The sequence below is a fragment of the Salmo salar genome, chromosome ssa28, assembly GCF_905237065.1.
Source record: "Salmo salar chromosome ssa28, Ssal_v3.1, whole genome shotgun sequence".
In the NCBI taxonomy this organism is placed as follows: Eukaryota; Metazoa; Chordata; class Actinopteri; order Salmoniformes; family Salmonidae; genus Salmo; species Salmo salar.
In genome coordinates this window covers 2,192,263-2,215,190 of record NC_059469.1, presented here as the reverse complement: position 1 = coordinate 2,215,190, position 22,928 = coordinate 2,192,263, and the positions used below count along the sequence as shown (strand labels likewise).

The 22,928-nt window shown below is 44.2% G+C and overlaps 1 protein-coding gene across 3 annotated transcripts in view; it reads right to left on the bottom strand.

Annotated features, from left to right (window-relative positions):
- Positions 1 to 231: 231 nt before the first annotated feature.
- The window catches only part of LOC106589304 (thyroid hormone receptor alpha), a 193,465-nt gene continuing 170,768 nt past the window's right edge, over positions 232 to 22,928 (bottom strand). For all 3 annotated transcript variants that reach the window (XM_014179099.2, XM_045710113.1, XM_014179100.2), the window contains 3 exons: positions 15,790 to 15,936; positions 14,293 to 14,551; positions 232 to 10,754 (listed from right to left, as the gene is read on the bottom strand). In XM_014179099.2, the coding sequence (XP_014034574.1) occupies positions 10,504 to 10,754; positions 14,293 to 14,551; positions 15,790 to 15,936 (657 nt within the window). In that variant the 3' untranslated portion in view covers positions 232 to 10,503. The remainder of the gene's footprint in view (positions 10,755 to 14,292; positions 14,552 to 15,789; positions 15,937 to 22,928) is intronic.

Sequence of the window (22,928 nt, the reverse complement as noted above, 5' to 3'; positions counted from 1 at the left end):
GCATGAAAGGAAAACATGGTGGAGAGGGAAAGAACAGGATGGTTCTTCACAACCATCACAGCAGTAAAGAACCCTTCCTGATATGCCTGTATACTTTGGTCCAGCATTGTCTAGCTGGCCAAGCTGGTCTGCTAAACCACGCCCATAATAATCCTATTTCCCAGCATGCCCTATTGCAGTTTTATTTATATAATTGTTTGTTTCAATATCTGTGTTTTTGCATGTACGTTGATTTATTAATCAATTCATTACACAAAGATAAATAACGTTTTCTAAACTAATCCAATCTGTTAGTTGGATTTATTGCACCCGTTACTGAAATGGTTGTTCCAGTTTAGATGGTTTAGGTAGTCTCTTTTATTTATCTTTTTAACCCAGGCAGTCATTCTGAAAGCAGATTGTGGGTGAATAAAATAGTGAATTGTTGGCTATCCCCACTCAGACTGGATTCCAGTTAAGTAATAAGGCACAAGGGGGTGTGGTATATGGCCAGTATACCACAGCTTAGGGCTGTTCTTATGCGTGACGCATCATGGAGTGCCTGGACACAGCCCTTCGCCTTTGTATATTGGCCATATACCACAAACCCCCAAGGTGCCTTATTATTATTATTATTATAATAAACTGGTTACCAACCTAATAGGACAGTAAAAATAAATGTTTTGTCATACCCGTGGTATACGGTCTGATATACCACTGCTGTCAGCCAATCAGCATTCAGGCCTCGACCCACCCAGTTTATAATAGGAATTAGACGTCACCTTGCATAATGTGATTTTACGCAGGTTTTGTGGGTGACCAGCATATGCTGGTACGCTGGTGACCAGTTTCCAAAACACCGATAAGGCTGGTCACCAGCAACAACACAGAGAAGGCTGGTCACCAGTCTATGCCGTTTTTTTCAGCAGGGTACTGTGTGCTCTCTGGCCACCACCAGTTACGGCAGTCTCAGATTAAGACTACAGCCTTGATAGATTTACATGTACTGCTGGCTGAAGGTTTTTGAATTCTGTTTTATGTAACAATAACCACAAATATAATGAGAAGTTAGCTAACGGACTGGTTAAACAATAATTAGAAAAAGGACAGAAATATCCATAAAAACAACATCGAGTGACAAAAAAATGACTCGAACCAGAGAAAATAAAATCCAACCCAGCCATATTGAGGCTCGCCTCTGCGTCTTTCCATTGGTCAGATTTGGTACGATAAAACCCATAGCTTTGGATCAGGTGTTATGTTGTTTTTGAATAAAATTGGCACACGTGGCCTTTCTCTGGATAGAACAGTGGATTGCAAAAGTTCAGGTGATAGACGTCAAAAAGATCACACACACCCGTACAACAAAACATCGCCCAGAGTGTAGTCCCTGTTCCAGGACTGGAGAACAGTGGAGACAGTAAGAGAGGCAGTTTGACATGGACCCTTCTGTCAGGACCAGCTACTGTAGACTGGATTGAGCAGTGGGTATTTGTGAACTATGGACTCAATTAGACCCCTCTGTTTCTGTGTGGAACTTCTCTGTGAGAACATTTGATCCCTTTTGCTGGATTTCTAAACTAGCTTAACAGAGTATATCACTGGCTGTCCATACAATAAAAAGGCTATAGTAGAGTATTGGTCAATGGGACTGAAGTTTGATCTGTGCTAGGAGGGTACATGTCAGAGCAGTGCCATGAAAAAGACAGGAGACACATTTGATGGACAGCATGGGAAGAGGAGGGGTTAAGGAAAGCACCCTTTGAGGCCTCACATTCAAACCTGATCAGTCCCAACCGATCAAACCCGTTTTCAAACTGACAAACTTTGCATATGCATTCATACATATGGCGTGCTAATTCTCGAAATCAATTTTTTCATTAATAATTCCTTGCTGTCTAGGCGTAACATTTCCGCCGCACCTTTTACAAAAATATCTCCACGATTTACACATTTCAATAGACACATAGGAAGTCCAAGCAGCATAAAGCCGACCAACCAACTATAATCACCTGCCTTTAAAAGCTCCTGAAGGCACTACCTAATAGTGCTAATAACTAATTGGAAAAATATTTGAAAAATGTGGCCTAGTAAGTAACAGACTCAGTACATCACAACCGGACGAATCGCCAGAGCAATCGCTTCACTCCCACTCCCATCCCATTCAAAGATCTTCCCACGTTCTAACATGCACCGCTGTCCATGCCTGAGACAGTGAGCAGGCCACAGTACAGGTCAATGTGCCATAGAAGGGTCATAGTGCTTTTTAATGATTACAGTCATGTGCTCACTCTTACTCAACTTACTACTTGTACACAAGCACATCTAGAGGAGGGCATACCAACACCTAACAGTCACGACTTTGAACACTCCAAGCGCTGCACAATACAAAATGTAGTCGCATAGAGCTGCGTGACCTACTTCTTTCTCTATATCATGCATACACACACGCATGGACGCAGGCGTGCACACACACACACACTAACTCCCTTTTTCCTGTTATCGTTGGCAGGATTAACATGGCAATCTGGTGATTTCATTAGATCCCTCTGATCTCTGAACTCGAAAAATAGTTTTTCTGTTGCATCAGAATTGCCTTCATGGGGGTGTTTGCTCTTGTCATTTCTACTTCTGTGACGATATCCTCATAATGTTATTCTTAGGAAACCGAAGCTGGAAAAACCAAGCAAACATACATATAGGCCTATCTTTCCCCCAAGATCCCAACTCTATTGTCTGCATTTTTTCAAAGAAAACCAATGAAAGTCCACACAAATCATCGATCTCTACATAAAATTCCTGCAGTACAGTTTCACATGGGAGCAATACAAAACACAATCAATAAGGCAGCCGTTTCAAAACCTGCAATGCCAAAAACAAGAGAACTCAGGACAGAGGTAACACTATCAACAGTCTGGTTTCCATTTGCAAGCATAAAAGTCATTCCAGCTGAGCCCCTTTTTTAAAGCATTCCTACCAGCTCACATTCTGCACTTGTGAGTTACAACCCCCCCCTCACCCACCCCCGAACGGTTCAGGGTAATGGAACAGTAACCGAAAGGTTTCTAGTTCAGAATCCCTGAGCCGAAAAGGTGAAAAATCTGTCGATCTGCCCTTGAGGAAGGCACTTAACCCTAATTGCTCCAGGGTCACCGTCAATAATGGCTGATCCCTGACTGCGACCCCACTCTTTGAGGGTGCCTCAGGGGGAGTTGGGAAATGCAACAAAAAAAAAACATTTCCACACTCATCCAGGTTACCCACTTGTACATGGACCCGAAACAGGACAAATGTAAGCACCCCTATTTGACCTATTGAACACGTTATTGGCTACATTCTTCAAGGGAAATAAAAATGTGAGTTTATGACAAGGCTGTTTTTCAGAAATCTGTCTCGTACTGCGGCCTCAAAAGATGCTTAGGGAGTTGGGGAGAACAAAGCAGTGCATGTTCAACACACACATACAAACCGACGAAGACGGACACACACACATACACCACAAACAAATTTGAGCCATACCAAGCTTCCAATGTATCACTAAGTATTGGCATTAAGCACACCTAAATAGAACACGTCTGTGGACAGAGGTGCAAAGCTTTTCCTCAGATGGTGAATTGCTGCCATATTGGATGGATCTGTGATTGTTACAATCTGTTTTGTACACTGTATGCGTGTCTGTATGTAGTAAGCAAAGGTGAGACGTGATTCCTTCTGGACCATAGGGTATAATTATTTTTGTCTGCGGGCAAGGAACTGGCCCAAATACAGAAAAGTCCTGCGTGAGTCAGAGTGTTTATCACCAAACACACGCACGTACATTCACCCACCGACACACATACACACACACCGAAGCAGACAGACATTATGAATACAGAAAGACGGATATACGCACAAACCGACACACGCGGGCAGAAGTCCCCTCTCATTTGAACAAAGCTATGAGGATACGGTGCAGTTTCTTTGTATGAGGAAGGGTAAAGGGGGAAAGAACTGGGGAAACCAACGAGAGGGAGCACAGTGCAAACAGTACATAGCATAACATTCTCCATCCATAGGGCAACAAATATGAGCTAACAATTGTGGTTCATCTAAGGTCTATCATCATTTATTTAGAAAATGTTATTTTGTACCTGAGAGAATCCTTCAATAGCTTTCTTACCCAGTCCGGAGAAACAAGGTGCGTGTCTGCGAGCGTGCATGTTTAGAGTAGGTGTTCTAGCCAACACTCTCATGGGTCATGCATGTTAAAACCAGCCATGCAAATTCATATTGTCTCCCAGTAAATCGCCTAATAGGGTCTGACAAGACTAGTTATACTACAGCACCACTCGCTCACATAACGCACTTCATTCAAAACATTTGTAAAAAAAAGAATGTTGTCAACTGCTGAGGCTACAGCGACACTAATATAACGGTTCAACTAATTCTAAGTAATAGTTGAAATGTTGCAAGCGCTATTTGGTCATTATCGGGTCCAATCAGTATATTTAAACTATTTACGCTGACACAATCATTAACTGCTTTTATATTATTATATTCTCCGGAAAGACTCGAGAATCGAGGCTACTGAAAGTGCGTCTCAACTACGTATATGCTGCTATGTCAGTGTACAGTGGGTTAAAGCTGTCCTGTTTATGTGTGGCGACTTGGTTTGTTCAATGATTGTGCATCAGTGCATTCGCTCGTGCCTCTGAGTGGTCTGGCTTTTGACCTCCATGAGGAGAGGTGAGAGATCATCCGGCCATTGCACAAGTGACTCGCATCTCGCCAATCGTACGTCGCCCACTGAGCGCCATGACGTCTTCAATGACGTTCCTTTGGCCGCTAGATTAAATATTTTAAAGCTCATCTATGCCAGCGGTTTTTCTTTTTTTTCACTCATCTTTCTAAAAGAACGATACAAAAATGTAGGGAGTCGTCTGAGGCTGCTTGGGCCTTGTTAGGTAGCACCGAATCGATCTGCTGAACCATGAGAGCGTTGTATCATGTAGACAAATACTGTAACACAGATAGACACATATCACACACACACACACACACACACACTGATTCTGGAGCAGTTAACAACAGCACAACTTTTCTATGACAGTGCCCTTCCAACACTTGGCCTTTTGTCATTTCAACAAGTGGACTTGTTGGACCCCAGGGACCAGCCGGTGAGCTGGGTCATGGTTGGAGACAGAGCCTTTGAGTATCCCGTCAACCCTGGGCCCCACTCATTTGACAGCCCTGACCCTCAGCCCGCACAGAGTAGCAAGGGCCTTTGTACCCAGATCAAATCAAGACCAGTGGGATTCATGCAGTTGAGTTGGGTCAGGGGAATCCGGACAAGGTTGAAACTGCTTTAATTTAAACATGACTGCCAGTCTGTCTCACCAGTAAAGGGAGCACGCTTTTGGAGTGGTTGTAAGGGATTTGCATAGGCATCTTGCTACTTGCGTTTCTTTTTTTGTTTTCACAAAACTCTACATTTGACATATATGTGGAGCAAACGCAGCCCCCCCCAAAAAAACCGAAACATCACAGACAATCTCCTCCCTCTCCCCATGTTTCAGCCTGTTGGACTGAACCATGCTAAGACTGCTGATGAAAGGACAGGGTAGTTGGGGGATTCCATGAAATGGGCTATCCCAAATTAACATGTAGCCAGGCAAGCTGTGGTTTACGCGTAGCTTTTATATTGAGAATATTGACTGATTTCTCTTTTAGCGAAGTCTTGTAATCCCCCCTCCCCTTCTAAACGGCAATATCCACTACACCTTCACATCCTCTGTCTACTGTGGCTGCTACCCACTCCCGTCGTTAACCTGGAGAGACCAGTCAGTTGGTGGACACACAGTGTATAGCCTTGACTGTATAGCGCTTTGAGCTGTGGCCAGGACATAATGTAGGGATGGCTAGCTATCTCTTTGCAAAGAATAGGAGGCACAGGGATGCTTAACGTCACGGGGTCACTTCTGAATACGGATCGACAAGCGCGTGTGAGAGTGCACACACAAGCACACAGATGTACAGTATGAAGCGTTAATATACATTGCATTCCCCCCCCGCTTATTTTACAAGATGGTGGGACGCAGGTGCCGGCAAAGTTGGTGCTCAAGCCTCAACATCCAGTTTGTGAGTGTTGCATATGTTTTTACATATACTGGTTTTTCATATTTCATATTTTTTTGTATTTACATCCTTGGTTGTGGCCAAATTAAAACAAACAAAAAAATTATAAAAAAAACAAAAGTATTTACAAAAAAACATACTGTATATATTGCACCTTGCAGATGGGCAATATTCTCAGTTTGTTTGCGTGTAACGTTTATGTGACACCACTGTCCATTCTGCTGGTGAGCGGAAGTGAGGTTGTGGGTACCGGGCTCAGATCCAGCCCCGTCCTATCAGCTACATTCAATACCATATAGCACTCAGCCATTACAAAAGACCCCCCCAAGCTCTGGGCCATTCACATTTGACGTCACTATCTATGGTCGTGGATACACCTGGGAGGGGCCAACTGCCAGCAATCCATTTCAGCACCTGTTGATGATGCGAGACTTTACTTTATGTTGTGTCCACAATCCTCCCAGAACCAATTTAATAGGTAGCGAGCGCCAAGGCTTGTGGGTGAGTCTTTTTGTAATTGCTGCAGATGCGTACATGCCACAAGCACATATATACCTCAATGTTATTTTTTGAATGTATTTACGCACTTCCACATGTGCCTGTGAATCATCACTCCTCCCAAGTTCCTTTTGAGTTTTGTGTTGTGCGAGGTATGAGAAGATTGTGTTTCAGTTTCGGTTGCATTATTTTTCCTGTTTGTGATTTTTTTTCAAAGTCTTCTTTCATAAAAAAGGAAACAACATACATACATACACATATATAAAATAAAAAAAATATTCCTGTTTTTTGTTTGATGTAAATTCCTCCTGAAAAAAGGGACGGACAATCAGACAGATACACAGACAACAGAACAGTTGGCTTATCAACACAAACTATAGGTGATGTGAAATGTCTATGTTACGCTGCACGCATGGTCAAAAAGTGACTACGGCTGTTCTTTTTTTCTCTTTTACGCAAAGCAGTTTAAGCGTAAAAAAAATACAGAAACATCACCAAAAAAAAAAACGTTGAGATAAAATGAAGGAAAAAAGATCTCCAAGCGTTTAACTTTTGTTCAGGAGTCTTTTTTTTTAAAGTCCTATTTTTCTCATTTCACTTTTCTGGGTTCATAATCATTATCATCATATATTTCTTTCTCAATAAAAATTCAACTCAGAAGGTAAAAGCAGCATTTCAACCAACCATTTCACACACACACACACACACCCAATAGGCTCACAAGAACTATGGACCTTTTTTTCCTGTCATTTACACTGGTTCTTTGTCAAAGAAGCTTGGAGTTTCATACCAGCTTCCATTGAATGGCGGTTCTGTTTCTGTTGCCGATCGTCTCCATGTGAAAGTTGGTGGCTCTCCTTTATGGAGAGCTGAAGGTGGGGACTCATGTCTCAATGAGGGAGTTAAGGGGTTCATAACGGTGCTTTGACAATGGGTGACAATCCCCCCCTCGAACCCACGCCATATGAAGGACGGAAGGAAGGGCTGATGCCCCCCAGCTTCTTTCTGTCCCGCTCCCTTACGCTCTCTCGTTCACCTCGCTCCCATTGCTGCTTTGCCGTTCACATTCATTCGGTAACGCCGCTCTAAGTGAGCGGTTATGGCCAGCCTTGTCTCACAAGGGAGAGGCATGGATTCAGTTTGGTGTACATTTTTCAGACCTACCGTTGGCCTCCTACATTGAGTTGGGTGAATGGGTGGTTGGGCAGGGGAAGGAGTATGTATGGGGGGGCTGGATCTGGGTAGACTTGGAGACCAATGCTGAGAGGAGAGTGTATGAGTGACAAACAGACCTCGGACCATCCCTCCCTCACCCAGGGACGTCTCCAGCCCAGAGTGGATGAGGGTTGGGGAGGAGGGCTGTTGGTTTAATACTGAAAATGTGACAGGGTTGGTTGGGAGCCCTGTCCCAGTGGCCTATGTTATACAGAGTAGGCCAGGACTCTCAGAGGAGGGGGCATGCCTGACAGATGACTTGGGGCTAGGTTTGAGGATTAGGGGTTGTATAGTTGCTGATGAGGGTGGGGGGAGGGGTTGGGACTACTGCAGTAGTGTGAGGGGGCTCTGGCTGCTCCACTAGAGTGCTCTGAAGTCTGGTAACAGTCGATTTTGGGTTGATTCCACCTACGGCGGTTGAGGTTGCTGCAGTTAGGCTTGGCCGTCTGCTATGAGTACCCGCCATCCTGATCCCACTCACCGCTCGGCTCCGTGTCCTCACGCGTTCCTCCACATGCTCCCGGAATACTGAAACGCATCCATCCATTCATCCCTCCCGCCGCCTCGTTCAGTCGTTCACAAACTGCTGCTTAGCGTTCAATGAAAATTGGTTGTCTCTTTCAACCTTTTTTTCCCCCTCAACAGTGCTAAACCTGCCCGTCTTACGGCCTGGTAACCTTGGGGTTCTCCGCTTGCTCGCGGTGTATCGCTCCTCCAGCCAATCCTCTTCCAGGGCGACAGCCGGACTGTACATGCAATTTCCTCCGTCGTGTGATTTATTGGCTTCGGTTTCAACTGAAAGAAAAAAAAAGAGGGGCTCCAAATTCGAAAAGTGACACGTGGTCCCGCATAACAAAAAAGAGAAAAGCCGGACGTAATGGCTACGTTCCCCCGAAAAAGAGGAGAGAAGTCAGTGAAACCAATGAGGTCCCCATAGGGAAGGGCAGGCCCTCCTGTCTTCAGTGGTATTTCATTACAACTGAGTGGTAGTACTGAGATTGTGTGTTTGAGGGATTTGTCTTAATGTATGTGTGCTTATGAGTTTCCACCCATGCACATGCACCTATGTGTGTTTGTTGAGTATCCTTAAGAGAGTGTGTGTGTGTGTGTGTGTGTGTGTGTGTGTGTGTGTGTGTGTGTGTGTGTGTGTGTGTGTGTGTGTGTGTGTGTGTGTGTGTGTGTGTGTGTGTGTGTGTGTGTGTGTGTGAGGAGGCTGGGGGCTGCTGTCCTGTGTCCAGAGGTGAGGTAGAGCCTGTCGGCACAGGAGCAATGGTGGCGCCCCAGCCTTGAAGGTGTGCCCACTTTGAGGTAAATGGCAGACGTCATTGACCTTGCCCTTTCTCAGTGACTGCTACACTAACAACTGAGTATGGAAGCTTGGAGGGGCCATACTGAGCTGAGTCACACATGCGCAGACTCGGACTAACTTACCCTGCAGGTCAGGGCTACATCACTGCAATGTGTACAGTAAACATGGCATTTGAGTTTCTGAGGTGTGTGTGTGAGACATGAGTTGCCTGCCTTGTTCACTGCTATTCAGACAGGGTGTGGGAGTCTGTATGGATGCTGTTCAGTCTCCAGCCACTGAATCTACTTGCCAGCAATTTAACTCTCTCTCTCTCTCCCTATTCCTCCCCTCTTCTTTCACTCTTACTCCTCTGAGAAAACTCCCGTCAGTGGGCCCCCTTCCATCTTCCCCTCTTTCCTTCGCTGCGATAACTTTCATTGGAGAGAGAAGGGCTCAATTGTCATTCATAAGAGGGTCTACTGCTGGCACCAGCAGCACGGGCAATGACAAGGCACGTCTGCCGTGTGTGTGTGTGTGTGTGTGTGTGTGTGTGTGTGTGTGTGTGTGTGTGTGTGTGTGTGTGTGTGTGTGTGTGTGTGTGTGTGTGTGTGTGTGTGTGTGTATCAGTCACAGGAACCGGCCTAATGACAGAACTGAAGGTAGATACGGAGCCACGGTCTGTAGTTTTACACATTTCAGACAATTAAAGGAGACTTATAAATATAGCACCTGACTTGTTTCAAACATGATCACGCTCATGGCTCAGTTGCGTTGGGAGGTGATAGTAGGTACTGGTAGCTTTGCTCTATGGTAGGCGCTATACGGCACACGCTCAGGACCTCTGTTTGTGTGTGACAGCGTCTCCTGAATTCTTGTTTTACACTAATTCTGAGACTGAAATTAGCGGACCAGTTTAAAACATGGTTGCCATCATTTCAAACAGGTGCAAAGCTGTGAAGACCACCATCTAGTGGCACAGAGTGACAACTGAGGTGCCTCCAATATGGCCCTGGGAAGGGACCCAGAGTGTGTGTGTGTGTGTGTGTGTGTGTGTGTGTGTGTGTGTGTGTGTGTGTGTGTGTGTGTGTGTGTGTGTGTGTGTGTGTGTGTGTGTGTGTGTGTGTGTGTGTGTGTGTGCGTGGGATGGGGATGCAACTCCCACTGGATAAGACTGCTCAGACAGGGAGGGCCGCCAAACTGATTCCCCAAAACAGGTATGAAGAGGTGGTTGGTTAAAAGCAAAAATCATTGTTTGTTTGACTCCTGCTGCTGGTGTGTGGTTGTTGCCTGTTATTTACCACGTAAATGTCGGCGAAACACAAGTCCTGCCTAAACCCTTCCCCGCTCCAGAAAAACGACCATTCCTTTCCCAAGTTGCCCCACTACTATTCGGCAGCGGGCAGCGCCACTCACACTTCCTGGTCCTCGAAGACCTCCAGGAAGAGCGGGGGGAAAAGTTCAGTTGGGCACTCCACCTTCATGTGGAGGAAGCGGCTGGCGTGACACGCCCCAATCATACGCAGGTCCGTCACCTTCATCAGCAGCTTGGGCCAGAAGTGGGGAATGTTGTGTTTGCGGTAGTTGATGTAGTGTTCAAACGCCAGCAGGTAGGTCTCCTGGCACTTCTCGATCTTGTCACTGCTCGTGAGGCCCGAGCGGTCTGTGACCGAAGGCAAGGGGAGGAAGAGGGTGGGAGGGAGGGAGAAGAAGGTGTGTGTCAGTAAACAGAGAGGGTAAAATTTCACCTAGCCTATCATAGGAAAGGAGGACAAAAAGAAAACATATTTTTGTTACATACATACATTTTACATACTACCTTCATTGTACTTTTATATACAACATGATTGGACTCCCAATCACGGCCCGGATGTGATACAGCCTTGATTCGAACCAGGGACTGTAGTGACATCTCTTGCACTGAGATGCAGTGCATTAGACCATAGATGCCACCTTTCCAACAAGTCAGTTTGTCAAATGCCTGCCCTGCTAGAGCTGCCACGGTCAACTGTAAGTGCTGTTATTGTGAAGTGGAAACGTCTAGGAGCAACAATAGCTCAGCCGCGAAGTGGTAATCCACACAAGCTCACAGAATGGGACTGCCGAGTGCTGAAGCACATAGAGCATAAAAATCGTCTGTCCTCGGTTGCCACACTCACTACTGAGTTTCAAACTGCCTTTGGAAGCAACGTCAGCACAATAACTGTCCGTCTGGAGCTTAATGAAATGGGTTTCCATTGCAGCCGTACACAAGCCTAAGATGCGCAATGCCAAGCGTCGGCTGGATTGGTGTAAAGCTTGCCGCCATTGGACTCGAGCAGTGGAAATGCATTCTCTGGAGTGATGAATCACGCTTCACTATCTGGCAGTCCGACGGAAGAATCTGGGTTTGGCGGAAGCCAGGAGAACCCGAATGAATAGTGCTAATTAAAGTTTGGTGGAGGAGGAATAATGATCTGAGGCTGTTTTTCATGGTTTGGGCTAGGCCTCTTAGTTCCAGTGAAGGGAAATCTTAACGCTAAGGCATACAATGGCATTCTAGACGATTCAGTGCTTCCAACTTTGTGGCAACAGTTTGTTGAAGGCCATTTCCTGTTTCAGCATGACAATGCCTCCGTGCACAAAGTGAGGTCCATATAGAAATGGTTTGTCGTGATCGGTGTGGAAGAATTTGACTGGCTTGCACAGAGCCCTGACCTCAACCCCATCGAACACCTTTGGGCTGAATTGGAACGCCAACTGCAAGCCAGGCCTAATAGCCCAACATCAGTGCCCGACCTCACTAATGCTCTTGTGGCTGAATGGAAGCAAGTCCCCGCAGCAATGTTCCAACATCTAGTGGAAATCCAGAAGAGTGGAGGCTGTTATAGAGGGGGGACCAACTCCATATTAATGCCCATGATTTTAAAATGAGACTTTTGACGAGTAGGTATCCACAAACTTTTGGCCACGTAGTGTATATCAATGGATAGATGGATGGCTAGATGTATATACTGAACAAAAATATAAATGCAACAATTTAAAATATTTTACTGAGTTACAGTTCATATACGGAAATCATCAATTTAAATAAATTCATTAGGCACTAATCTATGGATTTCACATGACTTGGCTGGGGCACAGCCATTCAGAATGAGTTTTTCCCTACAAAAGGACTTTTACAGACATACTTCTCAGACACAGATCTGGGGAAGGGTACCAAAACATTTCTGCAGCATAGAAGGTTCCCAAGAACACAGTGGCCTCCGTTATTCTTAAATGAAGAAGTTTGGAACCACCAAGACTCTTCCTAGAGCTGGCCGCCCGGCCAAACTGAGCAATCGGAGGAGAAGGGACTTGGTCAGGCAGGTGACCAAGAACCCGATGGTCACTCTGGCAGAGCTCCAGAGTTCCTCTATGGGATGGGAGAACATTCCAGAACGACAACCGTCTCTGCAGCACTCCACCAAGCAGGCCTTTATGGTAGAGTGCCAGACTGAAGAAACTCCTCAGTAAAAGGCACTGCTTGGAGTTTGCCAAAAGGCACCTAAGGACTCTCAGACCATGAGAAACAAGATTCTCTGGTCTGAAGAAACCAAGATTGAACTCATTGGCCTAAATGCCAAGCATCACATCTGGAGGAGACCTGACAACATCCCTGCGATGGCAGCACCATGCTGTGGGGATGTTTTTCAGTGACAGGGACTGGAAGACTAGTCAGGATCGAGGGAAAGATGAACAGAGCAAAGTACAGAGAGATCCTTGATGAAAACCTGCCCCGGTGCACTACTGAGCAAGAGGACAAGTACATAAGAGTGTCTAGTTTGAGAAACAGACTCCTCACAAGTCCTCAACTGGCAAATTGAGACTGGTGTTTTGCGGGTACTATTTAATGAAGCTGCCAGTTGAGGACTTGAGGCGTCTGTTTCTCAAACTAGACACTCTAATGTACTTGTCCTCTTGCTTAGTGGTGCACCGGGGCCTCCCACTCCTCTTTCTATTCTGGTTAGAGCCAGTTTGCGCTGTTCTGTGAAGGGAGTAGTACACATCGTTGTATGAGATCTTCAGTTTCTTGTCAATTTCTCGCATGGAATAGCCTTAATTTCTCTAATACATGACAGACAAGCAAGTTCCCTACCTTCTCCCTCTTCCACTTGCCTCCTCCATTTTTGCAGTAATGCTGCAATCGGTTGGTTGTGATTTTGGATTGAGCAAACGTTCCTATATATTTTCAATAGCTGCATGTGTGACAACTCCACCAATCCTATTCATAATATCATTAATAAATATAATACCACAAAAAACGGTATATTTGAGTTTAACCATAATATTTGAGTTTAACCATTTGTTGTAATATTTATTCTGTCTTTTCTGGAGGATAAAATAGAAATTGTAACCAGCTTTGTACGGCTTGTTTAAGAAAGGGCGATACTTTGAACAAAGTTTAATTTTCATATAATCAAAATTGAGAAGTCGTAATCCGTATAAATGCAAAAAAGCATTTTCTTTGATTTTTGAACAAAGGATTAATCTTTCTTAGTAATCTACTGCAGAACCAGTTCGGGTTTAAGCATATCTTATGTATGAGTGAAGCTTTTAGTGAGAGGTGTAATGCTTTAATATTTAATAATTTCAGCCTCCCAAAGTCATATTCATTATTTAAATAAGCACGTTTAATTTTGTCTGCTTAGCGTTCCAAATAAAGTGTCATTTTTTTTTCTCCCTCATATGATTTAAAAAACTAGTTGTCTGGAGTAGGCAGAGCCCTAAGTAAGTAAGTCAACTGTGATCGGACTAAAGAGTTAATCAATGTGAGTTTTCCATAAATAGACAGGTATTTACCTATCCATGGTTGCAGAATCTTGCCTATTTTTGCTAACTTTCTATTGAAATTGGTTGTGGTAAGTTCATTTCTATCTTTAGGGATATGAATACCAATTATGTCTACGTCACCATCAGCCCATTTTATTGGTAAATTACAAGAAAATGGTGTCTTTTTAACGATCCAATATGTAATATGGTACACTTATCACAATTGGGATTTAGCCTAGTTACCTTCATCTAATAGTACAGCAACTTTTACTCATTCTTACTTATAATTCGTTTAGATCCACACAAAGTGCCTAGGTGGTAGCGGATGGATTTGGAACTCGTCCTGAATCCTCTCTGACCTGAATGACCTCAATTGACCTCTGTCCATTGACCCTTGACCCGGTCCTCACCTGAGCTCATGAGCAGCACAGCCTGCAGCAGCGCCACCTCCGTGTCGTCCAGATTGAACTGTGCCAGGCTCTTGCCCAGGTCGAAGATGGCATCCGACACCACGCCCAAGCCCCCGTTCTTCAGCTGCTCCCGCTTGACCGCCATCTCGCCACTCAGGGTCAGCGTCTCGCTCTCTGCGTCGTAACGCACGGCGGCTCGCAGCGACATGATCTCCATACAGCAGCCTTTTAATAGGATGATCTGGTCCTCACAAGGCAGCTGGACGGAGGAGAGGAGAGAGGGAGAAGGGAGGGAAAAGGAGGAGAGTAATAGTATAGTTTATTGGTTGCTCGCCGTCATAGACTGTACACCAATTTACAATCAGATTTTTATCAAATAGTAAGATCCTAAAAAAACACCATCATTCTAATACAATCCTATATGAAAAATACAATACAATAATTCTACAACGACCAATATTCGGAGTGGTAGGTTTAAAAACAACAACGATTCTAATTTTGAGTTCTTTGGTAGACTTCTCAAAAGCCACTGGGCTGTGAGGTGCTTGTGCATTGATCAGTTTGGTGAAGAATGGGATAGGAAAGATCTGCTAGAATCCTGTTTGTTTTATTGGAGTTTTCAGGTGGAGGAAGGGAGGGCGAGAGAGACTGTTACTGAATGTAAACAAAGTGAACTTTAAAGGCACTCTTCCATCCTTCGATTGGAATTTAAAAGTATAGTTACGTAAGCCTACATGCTTCCCAGCTGCAGTGGTGTAGGCTTTGCGTGTGGAGTTCCAAGTCTGTATATATCATTCTGTTATATCAGCTTCACTCTGACTGAATCCCAAACCCCCCCCCCCCCCCTTCCCCTCAGCCCTCTATTTACGTGTGTCTCCGCCATATGCACAAGTGTCAAATACTCCAGCTATCCAAGTCATAAACTGTTCTCTCTGCTACCGCACGGCAAGTGATACCGATAAGTCTGGAACCAACAGGACCCTGAACAGCTTCTACCCCCAAGCCAAAAGACTGCTAAATAGTTAACCAAATAGCTCCCCGGACTATCTGCATTGACCTCTTTTGCACTAACTCTTTTGACTCATCACATATGCTTCTGCTACTGCTTATTATCTATCCTAGGCTTGAGGCCCTGGGTCTCAACCCCGCCCTGTGCAATTGGGTCCTGGACTTCCTGACGGGCCGCCCCCAGGTGGTGAAGGTAGGACACAACATCTCCACTTCGCTGAGCACTTGTTGGCTGCTGATCCTGCTAATGACCATAGTAATCATACTGTCATTAGTAGCAACAACACTGCAGCAACGACAGAATCTATACCTAATTAAGTCAACACCAAACACAATGCAGGCTCATTATTGAGGAAAGACTCAGAGACTCAGGTCAACAGGCTTCAATTCAAACACACAAACAAAGACACAGGCAGTCTTTAGAACTGATATAAGGAAGACCGACACATCCCAACACACACACACATACACACACACTTAGGGCCTTACCCCCGAGAACATGGGAAGTTTTTTGGCAAAGTCGACGACGCGGGTGATGGCAGGGGTGATAATCTTGGTGAACTCACTGAAGGCCTCCAGATCCACCTTGTCTCCGTCCGACGTGGGGACCACGGGAGACTGACCTATGTCCTCCGGCTAGGGGACAGGACAGGGGACACATGGACACAACACATGTCAACAGATAGCCCGCAGCTGAGGTTAGGAACACGAGTCAAGAGACTTGAGTTAAGGCCGTTGTTATTCCATGAGAGTTCATTCATTTGTTTGCTGGTAAGATGACACATTTAAGCACATTCGACAAAAGTATGGAATTAGACCTAGCAGACACATTACAATGACTGAATCGTTTTTATTTTTAAGTAAGGGTTGACATCATTGAGGAAGATCAGATCATGTGTAGTAAACAACTGTGCAAAAAGAGAATACACATAGAGATGCAAAGCACATGGTCAAATTCGGTATCAGCGGTTGATTTACATGCAAGACTAGCAGATGTGATTCTATGGACTCGGGCTCCCAAGTGGCGCAGCGGTCTAAGGCACTGCATCTCAGTGCTCGAGGCAGCAGTACAGACACTCTGGTTCGAATCCAGGCTGCATCCCAACCGGCCGTGATTGGGAGTCCCATTGGCCCAGCGTTGGCCAGTGTAGGCTGTCATTGTAAATAGGAATTTGTTCTTAAGAGACTTGCTTAATTAAATAGAAAATAAATAAAAGGTACATCAGACTCAAACTCTTAATGTTGGTCCAGCCAATTTCATTGGGAGTTGAGAAAGGGCTGAAATGTAACATAACAAAAGGCATTATAGGCTGAGGGAAACTGAGGGTTGGGATGTGGAACTGGAGACAAGTGGGAGTGGAGTTGCCTGGTGGGGGTTAGAATGACAGTCAAAGATAAACGTTTTTAAGAAAGTACGTTTGAATGGCACTGAGGGGGAACGCTGTTACATCCAATGCCTGTTTGCCTGAGGCTGATGCCGTGCAGGTGCTTGCACGGGTGTATACCTGCATACACACACACACTTGCTTTAAAACGCACACCTGCATACACACATGTCAATAGTGCCATTCATGCACTAAAATGCATATAGTTGGCCTTGCTGTTTAGATTTTTGCTGTCCGTGATGCCTTTTGTTTTTGCATTGTTGTTTTCCTTAGTTTTTTTCTCTTTTTGTTCATTTTGTTGGTTGTTGGCGCAATGGTGTGGGTGGTTGTTTCGGTTGGGTTGGAGGGGTACAGCGACTTGGGGGGGGGGGCAGTGGAGATGGGGAGGGAGTGGAGGGGGAGGTTTTTCGGGGGGGACTGTGGGTGGGGTCTCGGATGGTTGAGATACAGCTCTCTGGGAACTGTGGGGGGGGGGTCTTGGATGGCGGTTGGGAGCTTGGGCTGGGGGCCGATTGGTCGCTGGTTCGGGTCCCCGAATTGATGCATGACCCTGGTTGCTCCTGTGGGTCTCTCTGGATGGGAGCGTCTGCTAGATGACTGAATGTAATGTAAATGTTGAGCGGCTTCACTGTAGGTAGATTGTATGTTACAAAAAAACATTATCCTTTTAAACAATGAATGACACACAATCTATACAGAGCTTATGGGCGTGACTGATTCAGACTTGAAGCAATGTGGAGTATGCACCCGAGAGTCTCGCAATTACCTGGAATAATACAACAATGGCTTTGACAACAGTACACACATTTGTCTCATCCTAAATAAGTCAGAGTTAAAAAATGTCAGGGTCAGCCGTGTTTGTTTCAGAGTTAAGAAATAGCTCTCTCTTGACAGAACAAAAAAACAAACTGCAAAACTAACCTGTCTAGGGTTCGAAGGTTCACAAGGTCATTCAGGGCCTAAAGATGGTAAACATAAGTATGCTAACCCTGTCTATGTCGCTTGTTAAAATCGGTCAAAGATCAAGCAAATAAACAAAACCAACTTGCACTTACTATGACTGTGATATGTGGTTGTCTCACCTAGCTATCTTAAGATGAATGTACTAAACTGTGAGTCGCTCTGGATAAGAGCGTCTGCTAAATGACTCAAATGTAAATGTCTGTTAAACCCCTAGCAGCAAACTGGGTTTGAAACTAGGTTGGTTGACTACAGTGGTATTTCAGGGGGCACTGGCACACAACGGACAAGTAATAGTCCAAAATCCATTGCAACCAATGCCCTGAAACAACTTCATTATCACTCATGTGGAGCAATTTAATTCAGCGATTTACAGAGGGCCTCTTTCCATACTCACCTTCAATCAAATAGGTGAGACAAAATGTATGGGTCCTCTCCAGGACACAGGGCTGGAGGAGGGAGATGCAGTGGACTGGAGCTTTATTGATTTGGTCGGGTGACTTTGATTCCAAGTGGATGAAGGCAGTCTACAGCTTGTAAATAAGAATTTGTTCTTAACTGACTTGCCTAGTTAAATAAATAAAAATGTAACTGTTAAATGCAAGCTATTTACTAGCATTCATTCTTGTCCAGAGCGACTTACCGCAAGTGTAAACAAAATGCATTTCATACAGTATAAAATGGATGTTAAGTGCTAGATATATCCTTAGGGCATTACATACTGCATATGGATTTTACGAAGTAAGTAGGGAGGTAGTTACTGGCTAATAACATTAAAAATATTCAAAGGGGAGTAGTGTAATCATCTGTTAGGTTAATCATGTGACTTCAGGCTAGATGTGTTATTTTGGTAGTTGGTGTGGTTCGGGAATGCTCTCGGCATTCTTCTAATGCCTGGTATTTGAGTCCCATTTAAATCATTTCTGCTGTGTATAGAGCCACAGATGTTTTGTATCGCTGAGTGTTGTAGGCTATTTGTGGGATGTTCATGTATATATTCATGTTCATGTTCATTTTATTTTTATTTTGTATTTTTTTTCTACTGCATCATTGATTGTATGTTGTTTTACTCCATGTGTAACTCTGTGTTTTTGTATGTTGTCGAACTGCTTTGCTTTATCTTGGCCAGGTCGCAATTGTAAATGAGAACTTGTTCTCAACTTGCCTACCTGGTTAAATAAAGGTGAAATAAATAAAAATAAAATAAATAAAATACCACTGAGTACACCAACATTAGGAAAAACCTTCCTAATACCGAGTTTGCCCTCAGAACAGACTCAGTTCATCGGGGCATGGACTCTACAAGGTCTTGAAAGCGTTCCACAGGGATGCTGGTCCATGTGGACTCCAATGCTTCCCACAGTTGTGTCAAGTTGGCTCAGTGTCCTACGGGCGGTGGACCATTCTTGATACAGGAAACTATTGCGTGTGAAAAACCCAGCAGCGTTGCGGTTCTTGACACAAACCAGTGTGCCTGGTACCTACTACTCATACCCCGTTCAAAGGCACTTACATTTTTTTGTCTTGCCCATTCATCCTCTGAATGGCACACATACACAATCCACGTCTCAATTTTCTCAAGGCTTAAAAATCCTTCTTTAAGAGCAGGTGTTCTTAATGTTTTGTATACTCCGTGTATAAGTTGATAGGACATTTTTATGTTACGGTGTGGTGTCATTGTCGCTGTGTCCTGTCACTTTCTCCGGGCTTTGAGCATTCTGATGTAAATTACACACTGCACTCCCAGCTGTCGGAACTGGCTGCTGTTCCCTGCTCACGCAAAAGCAAACTTACAGATCTGACGTGACTGTTTTAGTCACGGTAATTAGGCTTCTCCAAGGTCTGATGCTGCTGGTGGTCATTAGTAGCCTACCAAACTTGCTAACTGCCTGGTACTCAGCACTCTATTGTCCCTCTAATCACTCTAACATCAATGCAAATGTGATCGACAATCTAATCAAACACTTCATGAGAGCCCATGAGCTCATGTTGATCAACATTTCTATAGGCTATGGAATTGCGGGAGAAAACACAGTGATGGATTCTATAAAAAAAAAAACAGTAGTATAGCCTACCTGGCTGGTATGAAAATGAACCATGGGAAAAGCGTCCTCCATTCGCTATTTAAGTGCATCGATATTTAAGTGCATCGACATGTGTTTTTCCCCTGCCCCTGTTTTGAGACAGGTGCATGATAATGGTCCATTCTAAATCAAAACAAATGTCACACATATCATTTTGTCACGTCCTGGCCAGTATAAGGGTTAATTGTCATTTTAGTTTGGTCAGGATGTGGCAGAGGGTATTTGTTTTATGTGGTTCAGGGTGGTGTGTTAGTTAGGAGGGCGTTTGATTTATTATTTCCGGGTTTTGAGTTATGGTCTATGTTGGTGTATTTCTATGTGTAGTCTGGTTGATCTATTTCTATGTTGAGTTAATTGGAAGTCCTATATTAGTTGGGTGTGTTTGTCTGTGTGTTTGTGGGAGATTGTTCTGTGTTTAGCCTTGTGCCTTGCCAGACTGTCTGTTGATCGTTCGTTCTCTTGTTTGTTAAAATAAACGTCAAGAGTTAATAAACGTCAAGATGAGCTTACACATACCTGCTGCGTTTTGGTCCTCCATTACCAACGACAATCGTGACACATTTAGTAGATGTAAAGACAGGATTAAATCAAGAACAGTCTGATGGGTGACAATATTAGCCTACCACTTTGAATTATATAGTGTATTATGATGCCCAGTGTGCAGTAAGGCAAGAAACAGCATATGCCTTTTTTTTTTGCGTGTTTTTCAAATCATAGTCGCACACCTCATGTAGCCTAGCCCACATGCTTAATATGTTTTGATAAGGTCTGAACTAAAGTGGCCAAATAACATCTTAAAATGAAGCACATTAATCCGCTTTACCACGGATGTAAAGCCTAACTGGCATACATACACAGCTCGTGAGTTTCAAGTTTGGGGAAGATCATTTTCACCATAAAAATGCACCTTTTATAATAAAAGCATTGCATCCATAATCGCATTTGTGGTCACTTTTGAAAATGGTGTTTTCCCGCTAATTGATTGCATTTTGGAACATTCGCGCTTAGAGCCTACTGCAGTGTGCGCATTGCTGCGCTGCGTTCTGATCTGTTGCGTCAGTCTCGTTGCTTAAAACAGTTTTTTTTATGCTAGTGGTTGTATTATTAAACTGTCTCAGACTATGTTTGGAATATTTATTTCTTGCACAGAATAGAATAGGTCGACTTTTATACTATGGGGGACAGTAGAGTGACATAGGCTAGTGCTTTTGCTGTTCATTAGGCCTACTCATCTTGTTGGCTGACGAAAAGTAAATGTGGACAGTTCTTCCAATATATAATTTGTAAGTCGCTCTGGATAAGAGCGTCTGCTAAATGACTAAAATGTAAAAATGTAAAAAATATCTTCAATGTGCACCTTGGAATTGGATGAGGACACGAGCAGTTGTGTCCCCGATGTGTCTATCTTCACTTGTAGCCTGTGAGAAAGACCCGATCAAGTGACGGGCATTGGCTAATAAGAATTGAGCTATCTGAGAGAGCCATGTGAGTGAGAGGTGCTTCGGCGCAAGCAGCCTGGAGAAGGGAATTATAATTATTATATTCAGCCCAAGGGCACAACGGCCACTGGCCGCAAAAGGCATGGATTTTTTTAGGGGGCATTACGGCCATACAAAGGGGATGCAGCCGGGAAATTCGAGGCATTATTAAGTGCTTGTCAAATTGTGAATGAGAGAAATGTGTGCAGCCTGTGCTATTTTATTCAGCTGTGTTCGGATGTATTTGTCATACTATAAAATAATGCCACGGAATTCTAAGCAAATCTTGTCTGCTAAATGAACTAGTGTAGCTCACAGCGATTTGGCATAGCCAGAGTATGCTATTCGGTTCTTCTGAAATAGACTACATTTTCTTCATATCATGTTTCTTTAGACCTGTCTAAAATAAATAATGGATTTATTGTGAAGGTGTAGACTATATCATATGGATTTATTGTACTTTTTAAAATGTAGACGTTCCAAAGGTCTTCATCGGTGGCTAGTAGGCTGTGTGTGGAAGCCAGGAGATGCTGAATGTGTTGATGTTAATTAACGGTCAATTACCGTGAGACCAGTAGTTATTTGCTTGACAATCCCCGGCTGAAAAAATGTCATGACCGCCACAGCCCTATATCCCTAGTTTCCATTTTTTTTTTAACCTTTATTTAATTAGGCAAGTCGGTTAAGAACAAATTCTTATTTTCAATGATGGCCTAGGAACAGTGGGTTAATTGCCTTGTTCAGGGGCAAAACGGCAGATTTTTACCTTGTCAGCTCGGGGATTCGATCTTGCAACCTTTCGGTTACTAGTCCAATGCTCTAACCACTAGGCTACCTGCCGCCCCATGTTGTCCGGGCTAGCCCTGTCAGGATACTCTGTGGTAGTACTGGTAGGCCTATTGATCTGATGTGCTATTCATGGGCCAGGTGGCTCTGGGCACACAGCGGCAGGAGGTTGTAGCTAGGGATTAGGCCTAGCAGGTGCTGAGCTGTCAGCTGGGCGCTTCACTCACTCACAGCATGGCTGACACTAAGCCTTGGCAAGAAGCAGGGGGCTTTATTAGCAACCTGCCCCATGAATGGGTGATCTACCTGGGAGGAAGATCAGAGGAAAAGGGGGTGGTCCTGGTGGGGGTTCCCGAGGCTCACTGTGATTGGAAGGTGTGGTAAGAATTGCAAGGCAACTGTGTTCAACAAGTGGCGTGGTATGAGGAGGAGGAAATGGGACGTGTGGTTTGAACACACAAAAACCTACACACACACTTCCATATTTTCTCACCCTTTCTGTTTTTCTGTCAGGTATTTTAATTGTCTGTATTGTCTACTTGTTGAATGTTTGTGAAGTCTTGATTCGTGGTTGTTTGTAACGTCTTGTTAATTGGTGTTGGACCCCAGGAAGATTAGCTAGCGTTACGGCGTTAGCAAACTCACTCACACACTCACTCACTCACTCACTCACACAATACAATACCGCTCTCATATACCCACATGTGCACACACACGCACACCAGTGTAAGGCCCCAATTCATCCATAACGGCTCTAAATACAGAGAATCATCCATACCACAGAATGTTCACCCGCAAAGCCACATTCAATTTGCCCTAACCATTACGAGGTGTGTGAAAGTACTGACAACCCAAAATCAAACTTTGGATTTGAGAAAGCTGCAATTTATACCAGCCAATATAGAAAATAACACCTTTCAACTGGTGCCAGAAGA